The sequence below is a fragment of the Myripristis murdjan genome, chromosome 13 (genome assembly GCF_902150065.1).
Source record: "Myripristis murdjan chromosome 13, fMyrMur1.1, whole genome shotgun sequence".
Lineage (NCBI taxonomy): Eukaryota > Metazoa > Chordata > Actinopteri > Holocentriformes > Holocentridae > Myripristis > Myripristis murdjan.
The window spans coordinates 13596031-13618436 of NC_043992.1; the positions used below are offsets into that span (position 1 = coordinate 13596031).

The 22406-nt window shown below is 40.9% G+C and overlaps 1 protein-coding gene across 2 annotated transcripts; it reads left to right on the forward strand.

The window, feature by feature from the left end:
• The first annotated feature begins 350 nt into the window (after positions 1 to 350).
• wdfy1 (WD repeat and FYVE domain containing 1) lies at positions 351 to 21903 on the forward strand. 2 transcript variants are annotated; one of them, XR_003929189.1, is made up of 13 exons: positions 351 to 566; positions 3158 to 3225; positions 3982 to 4055; positions 4249 to 4303; positions 5660 to 5810; positions 5934 to 6046; positions 10989 to 11115; positions 13204 to 13309; positions 14926 to 15027; positions 16370 to 16500; positions 16669 to 16777; positions 17636 to 18066; positions 18105 to 21903. XR_003929189.1 is itself a non-coding variant. In XM_030066324.1 (12 exons), exons 1-12 carry the CDS (start codon positions 430 to 432, stop codon positions 17693 to 17695), a joined length of 1233 nt encoding a protein of 410 aa, XP_029922184.1. In that variant the 5' UTR covers positions 351 to 429; the 3' UTR covers positions 17696 to 21903. The 2 variants fall into 2 exon arrangements, 1 of the variants encoding a protein (XP_029922184.1); XM_030066324.1 differs by having other exon boundaries at positions 17636 to 21903.
• The last annotated feature ends 503 nt before the right edge of the window (positions 21904 to 22406 follow it).

Sequence of the window (22406 nt, forward strand, 5' to 3'; positions counted from 1 at the left end):
CATTACATGTGTCTTTTTTTTTTTTTTTTTTTTTTTTTTTTTTTTTTTTTATTCACCGCAACTTCTGTGCAGGACGTCATCTAACTTGCTGTCTTTTTAGTTTGTGGTCGCTGTGTGTAATAGTTTGGTTGACCCTTTCCTGTGTTCATGTGAACTTAAATGTATGACCTACCACGTGCATTGGTCTAAAGTGTGAAAAGACTGACAGACCGCAGAAAACTTAAAACTTAGAGTTTTTACTAACAACACAATATCGTTTTCTGGCGTTTATTCCCATAATAACATGAATGCAGCATCTTCGTTCGCCTCCTCTCGCTCCTGCGGTTATTACGGTAATCCTGACAGAAGCTCCCAGTTGTCAGCTGATCCTCCCTCACTGGCGAGTGAGGCGGAAAAACAGCTGAAAGAAAACACCAGCTAGTTAAAACCATGGCGGCGGAGATTCATTCGAGGCCCCAAACCTCTAGACCGGTCCTTCTGAACAAGATTGAGGGACACTCAGACTCTGTCAATGCGGCCGTTTTGATACCGAAAGAGGATGGAGTGATCACGGTTAGCGAGGACCGGTAAGTTTGCCAAGCTAGCTCATGTTAGCGGACCAGCAGAAGACTGGACTCGGTCTATTTGCTGGACACTATAGTAATTCCCACAAACAGGTATGCTAGTGGCAAATGATTAGAAGCAAAATGTTCTTTCTCAATAAATATATTTGCCGTTGACTATGCTATAGAAAGCACTTTGGAGATTTAGAACAGCTATTTCATTTGCCAAGACTGGCCCGTCCATAAAATATCCCTATCCTACAACTTACCTTGATATAACCGGTGGCAGATCTGTTGTTATAGATATTTAAATTTGGATAATGACTGAATGCATTTTTTTTTTTCACCTAGCAAGATAGGCACGATGTCCAGATAAATAAATGACATGGTGCCTTCAGATGCTCCCCGTAATCTTCTGTCATTGCCCATGACAACAACTTGTCGCTCATTCAGCTGCTTTAGGTGGTGTTTAGTGACTTGTTTTGTTGTAGGAATCAAGTGCATCAAGCATTTAAATGGTCTCTGAATATATTTCTTAAAAGGTGATACATACTAACACAATGCTAATCCACAACACTTAATTACATGCATTGTGAAAAAAAAAATTATATGCCAATATTGTTATCCAAGTTCTCTGCCCCTAATCTTGTCAGTTCTAATCCACATTACCACATTTTCATATCCTCATCCCAAAATGTGTCTCCCACTTTCTTTTGCCATTGGATATGTCCTTAATGAGTTATTACAGCATTTCAAACAGCACTTGAAGGCAACAATATGAGTACTGTATATGATATGAGGAACCTTGTGTCATACTGGACATTATCACCAAATGTCCAGGCAGCCAAGCAAACCGACTTGTGAAACAGTTACAGTATGTCATCGTGACTTGCCTGACTCATTGGGTGATAAGGTGAGTATAGGGCTGCTATACTTGGTTGCAGATATTAATAAGCAATATCCTGGTTGAAGGAGAAGGGCAGTCGGTTCCTGTGAAGCAATGTGCTGTCTCCAGTAGAGGTCTTGGGCTTTGAAAAGGGAAGTTGTGGGGAAATGGTGCAGCAATATCACTTTCAAGTTCACAAGCAAGACCAGGCTCGATTGTAGCTTCTTTGGTGTTATTCTGTTGCGTAATGTATCATGAACATGTACGAGCACAGAAGTCAAACTTTATCCCCTCACTGACTGCTTCAGCAAATTTAAAAAGTAACTTATTTAAAATGTAGTTAGAGTAAACATACTTAGTCATCATAAGCTCTAACCATACAGTGGTCCAAATATGAGAGACTTTGAACAGGATTATAGTGTTAAATCATGTTTTTACAGTTCACTCAAAAGTGTTAGTTAGGGATGAGGACGCAATTCAGATCATATTCTTGTTTCCCTCCCTCATCGCAGATCCTGCGGTAGACACAGCATAAAATATGGCAAAGCATAACACTCGCGTCAAAACTTTTAAGGAAAGTGACTGATTATAGAAAATACTGTAACATGTATAGAAAAAAAGCTTGGAATACTGTGACGCCATATGTCAAGCAGAGACTAAGAGGAACAGCGGCTGCAAGTCACAGTTCACTGACCGGAATAGACAGACACTCAAGAGAAGAACTGCTAAACAGCACAGATCTTGGTCCTTAAAAACGACGGCAGAACTCAATAAACATCTCTCTGACACGCTCTCCAAACTGGACAGTGCGAGCTGCACAACACTGGGCTGCCATCCAGGAACTGCTTGTGTTCATGGCCAGCAGATTGGATGCATAACATGGTGTAAAGATAACAAAACATGAGACTTGGGGCAGTGGATGGAATTAAAATGGTCAGATGAGTCATCGTTCACCCTTTTTCACCCTGAATCTTGATAACCAGCGTCTGGGATTTAACTGATTAGCTCACTGGCCAAGGGCAGTTCAACCAAAAACATGAACCTACACCTAAATATGATGTATATTTAATACAAGTTCGTCACATTACCTGTTTTAAACACCATTTCGTGTCCAGAAGCAGGCATTGTGTGAGCAGATTTAAAGTTTTAATTTATAACATAGAATGGATAGAATGGTGTTTTTGTTTGTTTGTTTGCTTGCTCATTTTTGTCTTTTTAGTTGCTGTACATCTGAATGCCCCTGTGGCATCACATGGGAATAATGTTAAATTTTTACTAAAGGTCTGCTAGTGAGCCAGGTTGACAGTGAATGGTGCTTGATGGTTGTTCATTTCAGAGATTCCATAATTTTCTGTGCAACATAGATTGGCTGGTCAGAAATGGGACACCTTCCATCGCCAAAAAAAAACAAAAAAAACATCAACAAATCCAAATTTTGCTGTCAAAGTCCAGTCAGATTACATTGCCTGTGTTAAGCCTCAGAATGGAAGTAAACACAACTGAATAATAGCCACATCTTGAGTCCATTGAGCCATCTCCTGATCAGCCCCGTAACTAAAAGATTGGACATGCATTTAAAGATAAAATGCCTTATTTTACTTAAACCAGTGGCCTTTATTCCACAAACCAGCGACCAGAATGTTCAGTGGCTTTAGTTGAGGACTCAGCTGACGTGAAAGGGGATTTTGAGGCTTTGAGTTTGACATTTTGACACTTTTTCCCCCCACAGAACCATCCGGGTATGGCTGAAGAGAGACAGCGGTCAGTACTGGCCAAGCATCTACCACACAGTCTCCTGTGAGTAGGATTACATTGTCTTGATGGGGAAATGAGTAGTGAATGTGTGTGTGTTTGTTGTGTTTTTGCGCCAATGTGCGGTTTGTGCGATTTCCTGTAGAGTGTTGTGTTTTTTTGTCGTGGTTGGGGAACAATGCCACATTCAGTTCATGGTGGTTCCTGTTCCTGTTCCAGTGCATTTAAGATGCTATGGTATAGATAAATACACCACGTAGAGGTGCATCAGTAATGCATGTGGCATCAGTACTGACACCAGAACAGCTTTAAAATACACTGGGATCAGAAAACGAAGCTGTCAGATTAAAAAATTTAAAAAATGTTCTGGTGCTTGTTTTCTGTTGCATCATTATTATATAGATTTATGTTTTATTTTTAATGTTATTGAGGGTGGTTATGCAACTGTCAGTGCATAATTTGATCAAATGCATAAACAAGTGCAACTGATAGCCCTCTAATTTTTCATTATAACGAGCAAATGATAGGCAGCATGAATGACTGTGAATTAACTGAAACTTGAATAGGTGCTCATATCAGCTGATCTATTTAATGTAATTGGTGCTTAACATAATTGGTATTTAATGTAATTGGTGGCTGTAATTTCACTCACTGTTTTTTTTTTCTCCACCAGCACTTCTGCATCAGTTTAGGGGAAAACACAGCTTGTGTTTACGTGTAGACACATAATACACACCATATCTGTAACATGTCATGTGTGTGTTTCCCCTGCTCATATCGCTTCCATTCTCTCTCCCTTAGCTCCATGCTCCTGCATGTCGTACCACCATGACAGCAGACGCATCTTCATAGGCCAGGACAATGGAGCTGTTGTGGTGAGTGGAGCCAAGTTGCACAGATGACCTCACATTCCTGCTTTCAGGCCCACTCTGCTGATGTTCAATTAGCCTCGCTCAAAAGCTGCAATCCTCCTTTAAAGCAGTTTTGTTTTCAGTGTGTGGCCTCCTCTAAATGACAGTGGGAGTTAAGTAGTGATTGGAAACTTTGTTTTGTTCTCTTTCCTTGTAGGAGTTCCTCATCTCTGAGGATTTCAACAAGATGAACCATGTCAAGACATATCCAGGTGAGATCTGAGAGGAGGAGTTTCCGGTCTTATTAATCACAGGGGAGAGCAGAAAACAGAATACACACTCAATCTGCAGCTCTGCTTTCATTGCTGATGTGTTGCTATAGCTGTCTGAGGTTCAATTCCATGGCATTGTAATGTTGAATACGCTCATAGGATCAGTGTTACTCCGGGTGTGTGTGTATGTGAGCTTTTCTCTTCTGGTGTGTGTGTTGTCAGAGCCAAAGCCCCTCCCAGTCCCATGAGAAATGATCTCCTCTCTCCCAGCATGCCTCGGGACAAACCCCAGTGTGTCTCTGTGAATTCCCACAGGAAGTCAGAGCTCATCATGTCACCCAGGCTATAGAGCCACTGTCCTAGAAAACACACACACACACACACACACACACACACTCATACACACAGTGCAGCCCCTATTTTCCCCTTCCTGTATCTCACCACATCCACACACACAGACCAGGATGAGACCACAGCAGTCGCATGACATCTTGATTACATATCCTGCCATATTGGCATTATTAGCCGATTAAACAGAGAGCACAATCCCTCTGACTATTAGCAGCCATTTAGCCCGCTCTCTCATCAGCGGAAAATGTAGCTTAGGGGAAACTGGAAAAGCATGTTGCTGTAGAGGGGAAACACCACATGTCGCTGTTGGAAAGCTCCATCTGGTTTCCACCACTCCACTTGTCACAAAGGCAAATAGTGGAGCGAGAAATCACTCAGGAAAAACATGGCTCACAGTCACATTTAAGAAATGGCAGAGTGTGTCTAATCAAGGCCATATAGTTGTCAGAGGGATCAGGCTGATACCTCATAAAACTACTGGCCTGATGCAGTTTGATTACATATAGTAGAATTGTTCATTACCACCCTAGTTGTCTGTGGGACATCTTTTATCTGAACTGATTGTAATATGAAATTTTGTCCAGATTGCACATAAGAAAAATGTGTTTTATTATCATCATCATCCTGGGTTTAAAAGAAGCGCATAACCCTGCCAACTGTGAAAAATGAGGATCTTGTAATGAAAAACTAGAGAAATGAAAAAAAAATGCCAAGATCTCCAAGATGGTCCATTAAAACAGATGGGAGTTTGGAGGGTTTCACCTGATTTAACCTGGATTACTGCGACACTAAGCAGCGCCTCTGATGGGATCAGTCCGCCAAAAGGGCAAATCAGTTTGACTGTGCTCATCCATGCCAGCCTGGAGAAAAAAAAGCCACATGGAACAGATTTCATCTCGTTTGATGTTTATTCAACACGATGATGATTTAACACTTGGTGTGTGTGTGTGTGTGTGTGTGTGTGTATATGTGTGTGTGTCTGTTTGTGTCTGTGTGTTTTTGCAGCCCACCAGAACCGTGTGTCAGATATGGTATTTTCCCTGGAAAGTGAGTGGGTGGTGAGCACTGGCCATGACAAGAGTGTGAGCTGGATGTGCACCCAGAGTGGCAGCATGCTGGGGAGACACTACTTCACATCTTGGGCCTCTTGCTTACAGTATCCATTACTTACTTGCAGTGTGTAGGTGTGTGTGGGAGGGTGTGTAAGAGTGTATCACAGTATCTCTCACTTCAGGCAGTGAGCATCTCCAGCCTGTTTAAGCCTTGACTCCACGTTCAGATATGATCACGAGACGCAGCATGCCTTCATAGGCGATTACTCAGGACAGATCACCCTGCTGAAGCTGGAGAGGCAGACCTACTCCACCATCACTACACTGAAGGGCCATGAAGGTAAACACACACACACTCACACACACACACACACACACACACACACCTACCTGCAGAAACGCTCATCCACACAAACAGAACTACTTTCCTCTCTCACGGCACAAATGGATCACAGGAGAAGCAAAACAATAAGCCAGCAATAGTGTATTCACATGCCAGTGTATTGATAATAAGGCACATAGGCAGATCTGGCTGGAGCATTTAATAGATAACTCACATTCCTCCCCATGACTTCATTATGAGAGAAAATGAAAAATCAACTGGAGACTACATGACATAACCAGGTCAAGTGGACTGCACAAAACCAACAAAGCATAGCCACACACTCATTACTGCAGTGGACACTGATAGGAGCTACAGTACATTTAGAAGTTCTTGAAACTTAAATTCCTCCCTCAATATGAGAAAAGAGTCCGAGTCAAATATGTTGGAAACTTACATGTTTAATTATACTATGCAGTAGCTGTCCATTTCAGATCTGACTAAATTGCTTTACACACAGTTTATGCATTTATTATGTTGTTTTGGTCTTGTAAATGGTACACTCACACCACACTATTAGACCTGTCAGAAAAAATGCTACCTTGAGCTGTTTTTGGTGCTGATAACTTGAACGAGTAGGTTGCTTGACACACACTGTGTTTCCATGACAGCCAGCTGCAGAAGCTGCCGCCATACCAGCAACAGCAAACAGTTTTGCGAGTAAAAATGTCAGATTCTTAGACGAAAACTCCCACAATTCAGCCAGCGTGCTCCACACTGACTCTGTATGATCATAGTAACGGTTGCTACTGGTGTTTTCTCAGAAAATGGTGTGTCAGGCACCACTGTAGAATATCCAATAAGCGGTCCATTGCGTTGAGATAACGTAATTGTCATTTTCATGCTCATCAAACTATTCAGTGACCGCTCTAGTCCTTCAGCCAAGAAGATTCCCAGAGCCACAAGGACTCTGCATTGTGAGAAATGAGCGTATGCCCTTCAGGCTTGTGGGCTTCTTTTGGCATGCATCACACATGTACTCATCTGTTTCCTGAGAATACGATGAAGGATGATTCATGTGATCATATGACTTTCCACGGATCAGATTGTGTCGTTTTACCGTGGCGCTGCTCCTACAGGTCAAGTCAGCCAGGAGGAAGATACTTGTACACTTATCATCACGCTCAACAGTATATGAGACATCATCATCAGTCATTTTTGTTCTCTATCGAGGAGTGTCTCATAATATTCCTAGGATAAATCCACCCTAAAACACTTTAAAACTTTTTAAAAAACAAGAATTGGTGATTCATCTTTTGTTTCTGGTGCTAATTGGTTGGTTGATGGTCTGCAGGCCAGTTGGCTGGTTACTCATTGATGTCACTGTGAGACATTTTCAGCACAGCTGCAATGGATTTTAATAGGAGAGGAGAAAATCAGCAGTCTCATAGAGGTTTCAGTGTCAGCCCCTTAAAAGAAAACCAATTTGCAGTAACATTAGACATTCATACAGGAAGAAATACATCACAGAAGAGAGAGCAGATGTTTTTCTTCTCATTAAACTCCATTGTAGCTAGGCTGTAGCTGGTGCTGCATAGTCTGCTTTTAAACAGTGTTCATGTGTTTTAGTGTCAGCTGACAAACTACTCTATGGTCATGTTCAGGTTGTAAAAAATGTCCTAATGTCATAAATTATTATTTAGGATAGCCTCATTCCCGATTTTTTTAAAGTCTCAAAAATGCTAACAAATCAGAGACAAATGATGACGTTACCTCTGAGGGTAATGGGAGTATACCGGGTCTGTGCTTTTCAGGTGTAATAGGGGGTTTATATACCTCAGGACAGCTAGAGTATCCATCTATTCAAAGTTTTGATTGGATGATACTGTCTCCGTAGTGTTCACAGTCACATGTGCAGTGAACTGCTTCATATTGTCGTCTTTGCTGCATCCCAAACCAATGTGCTGGCATTGGAAGTATGTACTTAAGTCCAGTTTCCCCTCGTTGTTGCTGTCTTTTCAAATGTCCATTCTGATTTTGCTTTCACTGTTCCACTGTCTTCATCTCTGAATGCTTGACAAACAAACCCTGTCGTATGTCTGCTTGGTCTAAGATAATGGACCAGTAGATCTGGCCAGTATTTTTATGCATTACCCTGAGCATGATGTTCATTGTCTTATTAGGTTAGGAACCACACTTGTATGGAAACACTCTATATCCCTCATTTATTCAAGTATTTCCATTGGTGTGGCATTTGCTTACATACTATGGATTTCCATCCACGTATTTTTATGGTAATTAGGATGAGTCAAAATTCGGCGAAACCTTGTCAACATCATGCGTTTTGAGTTTTTGTTCTCACTCAAGAAAGGCTTGTCCACTGTGACCTGACAGGAATGTCATATCCCTGGTTCCTCCCGTTAATAGCCCGTCCTGCTTGTATGGGCAATAGCTGGCACAGTAAAATATTGTGAAGTGCATGTCTTTGTTTTCAACTTCAAGGAGAATGAAATATGGCCAACATTAGGTGATACAGATGGCATTTCTCAATATTAATCAATTTGGGAAAGATTCTTAAATGTATAAGTCTTAAATCTCTTTGCTGTTTATGATAGTGTACAATATGTATTTCCACATGCTGTATTATGACAATACTGTGTGTAAGGTAAAGTTCCCAAGTTGCTGAGGTGGTACAGTCCTGTGTATCTGTACGTGTGTGTGTGTGAGAGAGAGTATGTGAGTTTGCGTGGTTTCCCTGGCCCTTGTGTAGCTACAGTTACAGCAAGCCTAATGACTCACCCCCACCCCCCACCACAGACCATTGTTGATCATATGACTGTGGTCTGACTTCCAGAACTCTCCACTTTCTATCATCTCTCCCACTGTTGCTCGCCCTTTGAAAAACTTTGAATCGACTTGACTGGAAAAACATGGTTAATGGTTGGTGGCTTGCCTGGAAAACCAGAGATATGACAGGAAAGTCAGGAGTGGTGTCAAAGCATTTGCAGTCATATTCATAGCTCCCGTTAAAATGTTGTGTTGTGTACCTTAACAGCATTTCTGCGTGCTGATTTTGGATGCAGATAGAGGAGGATAGAGAGTGCTGAGCATGTGTGATATGCAGTTCACTTTGATAGGAAAGGGCAGATGGTCTGTGCAGTGTGTGCTTCATCAACTGAATACAACTGAGTTCCCCACTGAATAATGGCCAGGGGCCAAGAACAGGATAAAAAATTGGGCAAGAAAGAAACAAAAACATGCTTGTCTCCATTCAAACTCCAAAAGCCAAGAATTCCATAATCCAGTATCCGTGACATCTGTCCCCTCCCATCCCCAGTCAGTCACACGCTGAGAGCAGCAACTTTTTGGCCCCATTCCCTCCATTAATATGCATTACATTAACATGCATCTGGTATCCAGATTGTGTGTCCATATAATGAGGATACAGATCCAGTGCAGTTATTAACAAAGGAAAAGTTTGGTATTGATTTTGAACATAAGGAGCATAATGTTTTGTCTGTTTTTGATGGTTAGATGATACTAAGCTTGTCACAGTAAGTATAACTGCCCACTGGAGACAAACATTTCTGTCTGTGAGCAACAAATCTCCACTGTTGGGTTTTTGGTACCCAGCAACAACAGAAGCACAGACATATTTGCTGGTTTGGCAAAAAGCTGGCTTGCTATTGTCTGGCAAGCTGCGGGACATCTAATTAACAATGCATAATGTCGCCCATTCAGAGCATTCATTAAAGTCAGGCTGTATGTGACATAATTTACACCTGGAAGTAAACTCTGGTAATCTAAATTTGTTGTATGCTATTAACAGCAAGAGCAGCCTGAGCTGTCTTGACACCTTTTAAATTTGTCTGCATTGGATCAATGCAATACATTCTTGTATTTATCTAGTTACTACATGTGGATTAGAAATGGCTTTTCTTTCACATTTTGTTGACCATGTGGCCAAATCACAGACTATAAGATTAACAAGTGCAATAAATGGAAGTGAAAGTGACATGGCCTTGTTTGCTTGCAGTGGGGTCTGCCTGCACATTTGCTGGTTACCATTTTGCTAACCCTTGTTCATAGAGACAGTGCATTGTTGACCCCTAACAGCTGTAAGTATGGTAACAAGTAGTGGGGGAAAGCGTTGATGTGGAAACGGTAGCAGACATTAAGCCCTACTTTACCTCAATAGTTCCACTGCAAATATTCCAGTGTTTTGAGTTTTAAATATTTTAACTACTTTCATTAACTAAGTGAAAACTGCTGGGTTTCTCTAGTTGGGCAGATGCCACATATATAAGTGAGTTTAATAAATTAGATTTCCACATCATAAAAGTATTTGACACTATCGTGTTGTGCAAACGAAAAGATTTGTGTTTCTGCCGATGAAGTATTGTGGGGTTTCCAACGGAAAAAAAAAACAAAAACATGTCTCTCAGAAAGCAGAGAGGTGACTTTAAAAAAACAGACATGTATATTTTCAGTTTATTTTATAACCAGATAATTTTCATTATGCACTGTTTACATAGCACCATGTAGACAAACAGCCTCAGCTAACCATCAAACAGTAAACGAGGACATGCTAAAGCAATGACTAAGGTAAAGTCAAATGGAAAGGGTTGGAAACTACCAGAAGGTTGCTCATTTAATTTTCCTTTCAGAAACTGAAACTGCAAAACAAGAAGGAAATGGTTTTGATTTTCATATCATAGTCTAATATTGAAAATTTGCACATTCCATATATGCATAGATGCTCAAAGTTTGCATATCGAGCTCCAGGTTCATGGTAGCAGGAGCTACCTGTAGTTCTCCCAGCAGGCACTGGGTGGAGCCAAGGGGTTGGAACATAGCGGCCCCTCACTATAGCCCCTTCCAGCACATATAGCAAGTGTTCACCAAGTCTTCCTCACCTTCTGTCACCTTCCCTTCTGTCTCTGTGATGTGTCCCCTCCAGGCAGTATAGGGGCCCTGTGGTGGGACCCCGTCCAGAGGCTGCTGTTCTCGGGGGCCTCCGACCACAGCGTCATCATGTGGGACATCGGGGGCCGCAAAGGGCGAACGCTACTGCTGCAGGGCCACCAGTAAGTCCAGTCCAGCCGCTGTGGAAGCGTATATCCTTAGGCAGGCGCGGTGTTTGTGTGCTGATTGTAAACGTAACGGGGGTGGGAATGGCTTTAATGAAAGGGCATTGGAATAAATTATATGAAGGAATAATGAATAATAAATCAGATGTGTGGTTAATGTAATCACAACAAGCTGATAAATCGCTGGATCTGCTGCAGCTTCTCCGCTCGACCTTTCCCTACCACCGACGTCTCACAGAAAGACCAGCAACACTACGTTTTGTCATTCTCTCTTCTTAGACCACTCTGTCCGTCTCTCTCCCTCTTGTCAGAAGCAGATCTCGGTTGTGTCAGTAGCAGATGTGTGTAGAGGGTGACTCTGGTTTTATCTCTACTCTTCTGTTCTCATACATATTTCACCACCTGCCAGCTCCCCCCTCGTCTACTGGATGATTCCAGTAGACGGGGGCCATGTACACTGATGCGTGTCAGACCAAGCCTCCGTAGATCCTGTTGCACTCAAATGATGCCAGGATTTGCAGTTGCAGTTGTGACACTTGCGCTGAAAAAAAATGAAAGTTAGTGTTACTGTTGCGATTGACTGACAGACTCTAAATCCTGTTTTCACTAAGTCCTTTCATCTCTGCTCGCTTCTCTCTCGTTTTTTTTTTTTTAATAACTCACTCAGTCTTATTTTTCATAGACTTCCTTTCATATAATTGATCAAGTCGCTGTCTTTATTGGTTTAACTGTTTATCATGAAGAGTACACAAAATGCATTTTCAAAAACCCAAATGCTACTCTATGCATATCATATGGAGATGAGAGATTATTTGGTTTGAAAACATATGCTGCACAATAGCATATAGTCATAATATATATTAATATATATGACAACATGAAAGTAGCTTCAGATTTGAGGGCATGTAGTTATTCAAATCATTCAAAAGCCAGTAAGTGTGTAGTCTGTTTTGGAGATGGAGCATGGCAGGGCTTTTCACTCTGTCAGTGGCATTTTCATTTGTTCTTGTAATTTTGATTTTTTTTTTTCTCACCTACACTACTTTGGTATTTTGGTGACCTACCAGGAAGTTGACAGGAGAGGAGAGGCACAGTAGGTGGTGTGTCAGAAGCAATCAAGGATTATAGGGCAATATTTTCATGGCTTTACCAGGAGAAGCAGACATAAACAGATCCTACTCAAAAGCACACCAGCCCTTGTAGTGAGGTTACGTTGGCCAGCTTGACCTTGAAGACATTCCTCAAGCAGGAAGAAATTAGATATGTCATTTGTCAGTCTAACTACACACATCTGTGGCTGTACATCCTCTATAGATGTCAGGGACTCGCTGGTCGAATCCCGCCCTGCCCTTCCGTATTCAAAGTGTTTTTATGCTTCACTGCCAACTTGAGTTTGGCTTCCCGCCTAATCATTGAACCATTTCCTGCAGTGGATAACAGATCTCTCAGGACCAGAGCAACATGTTAACCAAATGTGTTATCTCCTCCGAAGTTAATTTAATACCTTCCGGCCAGCTTGTTGAAGGTGATTTATATTCACTTATAGTGATTCGCACCTCCTTCAGGAGGACATCATTTTTCCCTTTCCGTTCTTTTGGGAGAGACTTTTGCAGCAGATCAGCCCCACAAACTGAGTGCTGTGCTGCAGAGTGCACTGCTTTCAAAGTGGAGGAAAAAGGTGACTTGACTGATCATGATTGAAGCCAAGCCCACCACACATACTGATGACTTGCTATTCTACACCATTTCTAACTGTGCTGCAGGTGCCATGGAATTATCAAAAATGAGTCACCATGCATTGAGTGCTCACACTGTGTGCTTTTTGTTTAGTAGAAATAAAGCATAAAATACATGAATCAAACTTAAAGTAATATCTTTTTTTTTTTTTTTTTTTTTTTTACTATTAGTCATTTTACCTCCATATTCTTATTTTTATCTTTCAGTTCCTTATTTCTGTAATGTTTGCATTGATTTAATCCTTAAAGCACTTTGTAAACTCTTTGCAGTGCACATTAAATGCTGTGCACATATTCTTTTATTATTGTTGTAAGGTTGTATGACTTTATTATCCTTTGACTCCTCCAGTGAGCGTGTTCAGGCAGTGCGCTACCTCCAGCTGACCAGGCAGCTGGTGTCCTGCTCGGCCGACGGCGGCATCACAGTGTGGAACATGGACACACCCAGAGAGGAGGTTTGCATCACAGATACTGCACTATTTCATAATCAAATGCTGTGCAGCTATGTGTTGCACAGAAGAACTTTAATGCCCAGCTATTGCCTATCATCTACAGTCTCGTCATGATGTTTTGAGGTGTGTTGTTGAGGCTTCAGGGGTTCTGGTGGTTATAGAACTGCTGGTTTGAGCTCTGCTGAAGTGTCCATGAGCAAGTCACTGAACCCCTGCGTGCTCTAGAGGTGCTGTCGTACGACTGCTGACCTCCAAAAAAGGGCACAAGCTAAAAGAAATCCTTAAACTGATTTTTTTTTTTTTTTTAGCCACATTAACTTGACCTGCTTAGTTTGTTTCTGTGATATTCTCATTAAAAATGACTAGAAACAGGTATTTTTAACACTTATTTTTTCAAAATGTTTCTAGGTCAGAAACAAATTCTATCCTGAACAGCCAAAAATTAATCTGGATGGAGGCCCGTGGGCCAGAAATAAATGTTGATGTTATAAATTACATTACATTAAAATGTATTATATTTGATTGAAAATTAACAGCATAATCCTTCATAGAGAAGACATACATAATTTAATAAGGAATCTTAACTGGCTAGTTAATCTGTGTAGATGTTTCATAGTCAGTACAGTTAGGATTTTACAGCAGTTTCAAAATAAGAGGAGAATAAGCATGAGAGCTTGTCAAATGTCATGGCGGGCCAAAACAAAGGGAGTTTGAGTCAAATGTGGCCCATGGGCCCACAAATTGAGTGGCCCTGTTCTCGGTATTATGTTACTTTAGGCTTTTGTTACTAATTGACCCCTTATATGTTTGTATCCTTGAGAAATAGAGCTCAGTAGTGCTCAGTATGCTGTATTTGGTGGAAAATTGAATTTTTGAAGATACTGTCCTTGGCCACCAATAAAAAATCAGATATGCAGATGCAGAAATTAGTTCCAAGCTGTTTAAAATAAGAATCATCAGTGATAATAAGCAGTCCCTCAGGTTTCTGAGTTCATTATGTCATTAATTCCCACCAGGGCCATTCACACTGAGGAATAATGTATGCTTCAAACAAGAGTTCTGCCAAACAGCCTATGTAATAGAGCTGCATTATCAAAACATAAGGGAAGGTGTGCAGATTTCTTCAATTTAGACGACGCTCTGGTGTGCTGCTGCGGACATCAAAGAGCTGAGTCACTGCTGCCCTCCGCTGATGACAGAAGAGGGAAATCGCTTAATCATAATACGCAGAGTGCCAGCTGCAGACAAAAGGCAACATTTTCAGAGAATAGTAAAGGGCAGCACTGCCTGGAGCGGTGTTGAGGATTAGCTAGCCAGATAACATCAGTGTGGATATCACTTGATTATAATTGGTAGGAAATTACCATTTCTCTGTACTCTTTGACACAGTGGTGCTCAGGGGTGTTTTTTTGCTTTTAGTTCCATTTTTTTTCACCATTTTGTCTTAAGAGAGAAACTTGCCTAAACTCGGGTGTTATTTAAATTTCACCTTGTCTCTAGTATTGGTAATTCTCCTGCTGTGGTAGAAAAACACTGTTGAATGAAAAGAGAGGAAAGTGCCTTTTCCTCACTTACACCGCATCACTGTTGATTGTGTATTGATCGATGTGTTTCTGTAGGCTCCCCAGTGGTTAGACAGCGACTCCTGTCAGAAGTGCGAGCAGCCTTTCTTTTGGAACATCAAGCAAATGTGGGACACCAAGACGCTGGGTCTTAGACAGGTAGGAGGTTAATACACATCCTCAAGTACTTGCTTTTTCTGACCCGATGAGAGTGACGCATATTACTGTATTTACATTCATTATGAAACAAAAACAGTTTATCATTTATCTCCCACTGGTGCACCAAAGCTCATGTCATTGATCAGGACCGTTTAATTTCCAGATAAATGCACAATAAATGTACAAATAAACACACACTTCACCACAAATCCAAGCGTGTGTGCAGTATACATTTCTCAGATTCTTATTCATTAACTTGGTCTGTGAAATAATAGCGCAAAATGCACCTTATTACTCCTCAGCCCTTCAGCCAGGCGAATATCAGGGTGTCTGCAGATCCTTAAAGCCCTGATGAAATGGCATTTCGAGAGTATCTAGCCTCCGTATGGCGATGTATTTTGGAGTGAAACAGGGTGGACAGGCAGGACATAATGTTGAGAGTAATGTTGAAAAATGGGCGTGAATCTTTGCTCTGTGCTGCTGAAAGTAAAAGATTGATTGATGGGTGGATGTCATGATATTATTGGCTGAAACTGGTTCATGCCGGCATAAGCACACGTCATATTTTGTGTCATAGAACAAAAAAATGATTGTGCTTTGACATAAGAATACATAGAAATCTATTTTTTGAGGGTATACAGTGTTAAATCAACACACAGTGTGACAAGGGATGTGATTATTAAAGGGTTAAAAGGCATTTTTCTTTTCATCTCGACTTTCTCTAAGAATAAAGTCTTAATTGGTGTTAAAATTCCATAAATCTCTCAAAGGTCTTAAAATGCCACTTACCTTTTCAATAAGTTTTAAGATGTATTTTCTTTATGATGCATCATGAAATCAATGTGTAACAGGAGATTTTGGGTTTACTGTCTTGTAGCATCCCGCAGACTGTAACGAGCAGAACAAACAACGGCATCATGTTTTCAGTGAACGTTTAGACTTGAGGACACAGAAAAAGAAGAGAAACACTTTTGTTTGCTAACAAGTTTTACTAATAATCGTTACTTATTCTCTAAGACAACAGCTAAGCTCCATACTGAAGTGTAGCACAGACATAGGGAAGTGTAAATTAAGTGAAAATTGGTGGGATAATCCCTGTTTTGTGATGTGCTTGAGGAGGTCCGTTGCAAACTCTGCATGAAGGCTTTCAAATTCAGCACGATTGGAATCAAAGCTTCTTCAGTCACCTTTTTTTGTTTCAATAAACAGTTGGACAAAAATGTTATGTGCTTCTTGCAAATTTTGTTTTTGTGATATTGATCTTAAAAGTCTTTAAGCCTTTAGTCTAGCTTGCTCAAACCTGCAGAAACCCTGACTATACAGCTTTGTTCCCTGTGTGCAGCATCACTGCAGGAAGTGCGGCAAAGCTGTGTGTGGGAAATGTAGTTCTAAGCGCTCCACCTACCCTATCATGGGCTTCGAGTTCCCGGTGAGGGTGTGTGACGCCTGCTTTGACACCATCAAAGAAGAAGAGTGAGTAATGATAAGTGATAAGTGATAAGAGTGAGCGTTGTTTGTAACTGGTTGGTCACTTTGTTTGGGCTGATTTGCTTTGCATTATGCTCTCACTGTGAATACTGCAACGCTGATGGAATGCATCGTTTTGTTGTGTGTGTGTGTGTGTGTGTGTGTGTGGCACAGTCGGACACCCTTGGCCACATTCCACGAGGGGAAACACAACATCGCCCACATGGACATGGACCCGTCCAGAGGCCTGATGGTCACTTGTGGCAGCGACCGCATCGTTAAGGTGAACACCAGATTATCAGTTCCAGATTATTAATTCAGGAGAGGTCACTGTCATATGTTCAGGTGTTTAGGACAGACACGGATTCTAATTCAGTCAATGATACGTCATATTTCTCAACCTCAAGACCGTGAAAGATTCACAAATACTGAAAAAAATGTAGTGAACTTACTTGAACTTGCTCAGGAACTTCCTTAGGGTTTTAAGTCTTCAAACTGCACAAGGAAATATTTTCAAGTAGAAAAACTATTTGGCCAAATTTCATACAGGCAAACAGGGTGAATCTCTTGAACGTTAAGCGTAAAATGGGAGATGTTTCCTATTCATCAGCGAGCTGGACTCATCAGTTAGATCTTTTGCCTCTCACATCTCTGGCTGCACAAACCCACTGAGTCGGTAAACACGACGGTGCTATTTGCACTTTACAGTCAGCTTGCAGCAGCATTTCCGTGTGTTGAAATTCATTTTTTTTCAGTCTCTCATTGCCATTTGGAGGCATCAGCATTTGAAATCGCCCTGTGCCGCTTTGAATTCAGCTTCAGAAGTCTTTAAATCTTGTATTTTTTTTTTTTTTTTTAGCGTGCGGTGGTGTTTATCTTGGTACTTTTTGCACTACTGCATATTTCAAGTAAAAAATCTGTCTTTTTCATTTAACTAGCATTTGAAAGGTCTTGAAATGTGTTATATCTAGGCTGAGGGTGCTTGAAGTCACGCTGGATGTGTCAGGTGGTGACAGTGTTGTGTGACGGACGGTGAAAAGGTGCTGTAACAAATCCATACCTGTCACCAGCGCTGTCTCCGCTAATGCAGCTGTGAACCAGGCCTGTACTAACACCGGTATTGGCTGCCTTGTCTCCGCAGATCTGGGACATGACACAGGTGGTTGGCTGTAGCTTAGCAACAGGCTTCTCTCCTCGCTGATTGGCCCCGCCCACTACAGGGTCCCTGCCTTCTGCCCACTCTTCCACTGTCATGGAAACCCCTCTGTAAATCTCCTCATCACGCCTGGACTCAACTACACCCAGGCTTACTTGTGTTGAATGTGTGTGTGTATAAGTGTGTGTGTGTGTGTGTGTGTGTGAGAGAGAGAGAGAGAGTGAGAGATGTAAATAGCTTAGCTCTCCAGATTCCTTTGCTAGGTCGTAACAAACCTTGCTTTCAGTTCACTAAACGTTAGTCATACATGAGAGTGTGTGTGTGACTGATTCTGATGTCTAGCTTTGGTTCGAAGCAGAACATAATCCTAAGCACAATTTGTGTGTGTGTGTGTGTGTGTGTGTGTGTGTGTGTGAGTGAGTGAGTGTGCGTGTGCGTGTGTGTGTGTGTGTAGGCATGCCTGTGTCATAATGTTTTCTCCGGTGGGAGGAATGATATTGATATTAGTGTTTACATTCAGTATTTCTGATTTGCTTCTTTTGACAGTGGTCATGTTTTTTTTTTTTTTCTGTTATCCTCGCACTGTAACATCGGGTTTCACATGATTATGAACCTGCCATTGCTGCAAACACACACACACACACACAAGCTTCTCACTCATTCATTTAGCGCTTTACTGTGGCCCACTAACTGCATTCATCGCCAGTCATTGTAACACTTACAGAAAAGAAACACTGCATCTGTATATACCCTTGCATTTCATGTGTAGTAGCTGAAACTGTTCGCTGAAAATGTCAGTTCAATCAGTTTTGTCTCTCGGTTCCTTCTTTCTTTCTCTCGTCTCTCTTTCACTAGTTGGCCTTAAATCACTCTCAGGAGGTTGTACATCGGTAGGTTGTCACTGGGTGGGGCTCTTCATGCCAGCGCTGGCCAGTAACCAACGCGTAATGGTCCGAGGCTCCACCGGCTTTCTCTTCATCCTGGTCGAAATAAATTTAAAGGAGCAGTTCACCCACAATACAAAAAAAAGATCATTTCCCACTTACCTCCAATGCAGTTTATCTATCCAAATCAGAATCAGAAACACTTGATTGATCCCCGAGGGGAAATAATTCGTTTCTGTGTGATTCGGTGAGGTTTCCACTCTGTCTCCCTTCACTCCAGTACAGTTGGACTGGATGGGTGTTCTTTTGTGGAGCTCTGTCAAACTGTCAAAAATTTACGTGAAAAACTAAACAGAAAAAGACACCCAGCGTAATCCACAGCCCTCAGGGATCTATTTCCCGCAGCAAGTATTGATTAGAGGCAGATACAGTTTGCTGTTGTTCTTCAGCGGGAAATAGTTCCCAGTGAAACTCTTCACCCCAAAGGGCTGTGGGTTATGCACAGTATTCATGTGATTGTTTTTGGAAACAGCTGTTCCTGTTGACTGTCTCACATGTACATTTTTAACAGGCAGGGAAGGTTGCGGCAACCTGGAAACCTCACCAAATCACACAGAAACAGAATCTAGATGGATGGATTTCACTAGGGGATAAAATGGGAAAACATCTATTTTGTATTTTGGATAAACCGTCTCCAAATATAGCTCAACTTCATCCACTTGTTAGATATTTCTTACTCACTTTAGAAATGTTAACTTGTGTAGATAGATGACCACACACAGCACTGATGGCGAAAACCCAAGACTCTGATGCCTTGTGAGATTTAGTTTTCATGTGAGGAAAAAAAAAAAAAGTCATTTTGTGGTGACGAATTGGGTTTGCTCATATCAGAAAGGCACTTCGGTACTGAACAGGTACTTGTGAACAAAATGTTTATGTAGCACTAAATGCTGGCATGTTGAAGTTTATCCCAGGTGAATTGTGGGTGAATTCAAGGCTGTGTGTGTTTCTTCAAAAGCCTTAAAGAGAGGACACACTCACAAAGCCTTTTGTATAGTTTTCTCAATGCTCATGACTGTTGGCGCACTCATTCACTCTACACTCACCTTGTTATAAAGCTCTGGATGTCTCTATTTTTTTCCCCCCTGCCACCTGTTTCCCACTCATCTGTGTCCTAAGGAGTCCTCATAACGCTCTCGCCACTGCACTGAATTGCACAAACTGTGGTTTTGAAAAACATGTCTTTAAATGAAACAAAACGTTTTTGTAAGATTTTCTTTTTTTTTTTTTATTTTAATTTGGGAGAGATAACGCTTCACAACGGCTGGATTCGACTCATGTAGCGTCCTTGTAAATACGTATGGCTAATATCTCATAGTGTTAGACTAACGCTTGCCTTATTGTAAGTGGACAAAATGAGCATTATAGTGTTGGAATTCCTGATTTCAAACATGTAGTCACATTCCAGTTTTTTGATCACGTAGTGTATATTTATATTTGTAGCGATGTGTTTATCTATTCTCATTGTAAATGGTTGTTTACTTTTTTTTTTTTTTCCTTTTGCTGATCAAGTAGTAGCTCCTCTTCCCCGACTTATGAAATACTGGAACATGTAAACTCCCACTTCACATGAAACACATGCAAATCTGGGCTGTATTTGATGACTAAATCCACTGTCAGTTCGTATAATGTCACATACACACACAGTCGGAGGTCGATTTCCAATAGCGGTATAAAGGAATACTCCAACATTTCGGGTAAAATACCCTTTTCCCATCTTACCCAGACTGAGACAAGATGTTTGATTCCATTTTCACCTCTGTAGGTCCAGTGGGTCTGATCCGATTATTAGCATTTTGTGTTAGCTTAGCATAAACACTTGAAGTCTATGGGAGTTGTTAGCCTGGCTCCATCAAAATGAAAAAATAACCCTTAAAACCACTCCGAAGCTGTCTTTATCATGACACCATTACTCTTCCATATTATCAAGTTCTTAGGCCAAGACTATGTGAGTTTACATGATATTATGATTAGAGTTGGACTGATATTGGTAGCGATATTTAGGGCCCGAGCACTGGAACAGTGCGAAGCCCTATTGTTATTTGGACTTGACGTTGCTGATAGTTAGACTAAATATTCAGTACTAGTATTCAATTTAAATCTTGACTGTTTGAGACCCAAGAAGTTCCCCAGAATTTACAAGGATACAGTGCCTCCCCTTATTGTTTATTTATTTATTTGTTTGTTTGTTTGTTTTCGGGGGAACTCTGTGATTAAAATGAATTAATTTAGAAAATACATTTATCACAACAGCTATTTTGATGTGAAATAGTAGGAGAAACCGAGGTGTTATGAATAACATTAATTAAGGGTATGTTCCCTTTCAGTCTAACAGAGCTAGGGTCTTGGTAGGAAAGGTCCCGGTACAATCACGGTTCAATCACAGTTCTATTAAATGAATAAAATGAGTAAAGAAAAATAAAAATTGCAGGCTATTTTAATGCAGCTAACCTTAATATTTTATCAGAAGTGGATAACATCGACTAGCTTATATCCAACCTTTAATCAATGGCCAGTTTTTGCAAATCAATGTATTGGCCTAACCTGAATATAAAGTCCTAGAAGAATTCACGTCACTCATAGTCATCAGGGATTTACAGGGTTATCAACGATGCTGCAGTACAATCAAGATGCAAATCCGTCCTCTTCTGTTTATGTTTATTACAAATTAAAACCTCCGCTCATTGATTCTTTTCATTAACAGATCTGCCTTGCTGATAAAAGGCTTTATGCTCAAAGACTGACTGTGGGAGCCTGATGGACAAGAAATAAGAGATATGACTGATGGCATTATCTGCTCTTCTGATAACAAAGGAAATAAGTAATGAGTCAGATCGTGAGATGTGCAGCCCATCAGAGGCGGGAAGGGATGGATTTTGTTCTGTTGTAAATGCTTTGTTTGATCTGGTTCCAGTTCATCTGAGTCATTTTTCTTTCTTCAGATGCAACACTTCCAAGTCATTTTTTTCTCTTTTTCTCTGGCTCAGTTCATCAAATGCATCTAGGCTTTGCAAATGGCTATTTTTATTTTATTTTTTTCACATCACCAGTGCCCATATCGCTGAACTCTGTAAATTGATTTCTGTTGTTTGGTTCGTCTTTTCCTCTTCTAACTGTAAAAAAAAAAACAAACAAAGAAAAGAAACACTTGGTGTTCCAACATGATGTTGTTAATGTATATCTCAAATAATTGTATTTTTAAAGAAAACTTTTGTTGACAATACAGTACTGACTTTAGTCTCTCTGTGCCTTCAACCAGGGCTCAGAGAGGAAAGAATTGATGCTTAATAAAGATATTATGACATGTTATTTGACTTTTGAGTCTTAACAATTTATTACAAATGTACTGTAGTTGCACAGTCATAAGGAGAAAGGGACATTTTAGCCATTTTTACATCAGTAATTTTCTTTATTCAGGCACACATTTGCAAAATAAAGTCAAGCAGAAGTTACAGTCAGTAAAAAAAGCTGTTTCTAAGGTGCCGGGCAGATATTTCTAAATGTGTTTTATTGCACATGTCAAGTGATGCTGCTGTGTGGTGTGTGTAAGGCACACAGCTCACAGGGAGAACACGTCATCTCCAGCCTGAGCTCAACCTGAGGAAGAGGTACACAATATAACGAGTAAACAAGTTATTCACATAGCTGTTAAACACACAACACCGACTTGGCACGTTTGTAAGTCACCAAGACGAAACAAACAAGTCCGACTCAATTCTTAAGCATCAGATTGAGCCCACAGCCAGTGGTGTGTGAATGAGGAGTGTGTGTGTATGTGTGTGTGAGTGGCTTAGGTCACATCAGATTCCCAT

Excerpts from the sequence above, each read along its gene's own strand:
- wdfy1 (XM_030066324.1), top strand. The coding sequence starts at position 430 with ATGGCGGCGGAGATTCATTCGAGGCCCCAAACCTCTAGACCGGTCCTT. Across the intron at positions 6,047-10,988 it reads TACACTGAAGGGCCATGAAG|GCAGTATAGGGGCCCTGTGG; the intron begins GTAAACACACAC and ends TGTCCCCTCCAG. Across the intron at positions 16,778-17,635 it reads GCAGCGACCGCATCGTTAAG|ATCTGGGACATGACACAGGT; the intron begins GTGAACACCAGA and ends TTGTCTCCGCAG.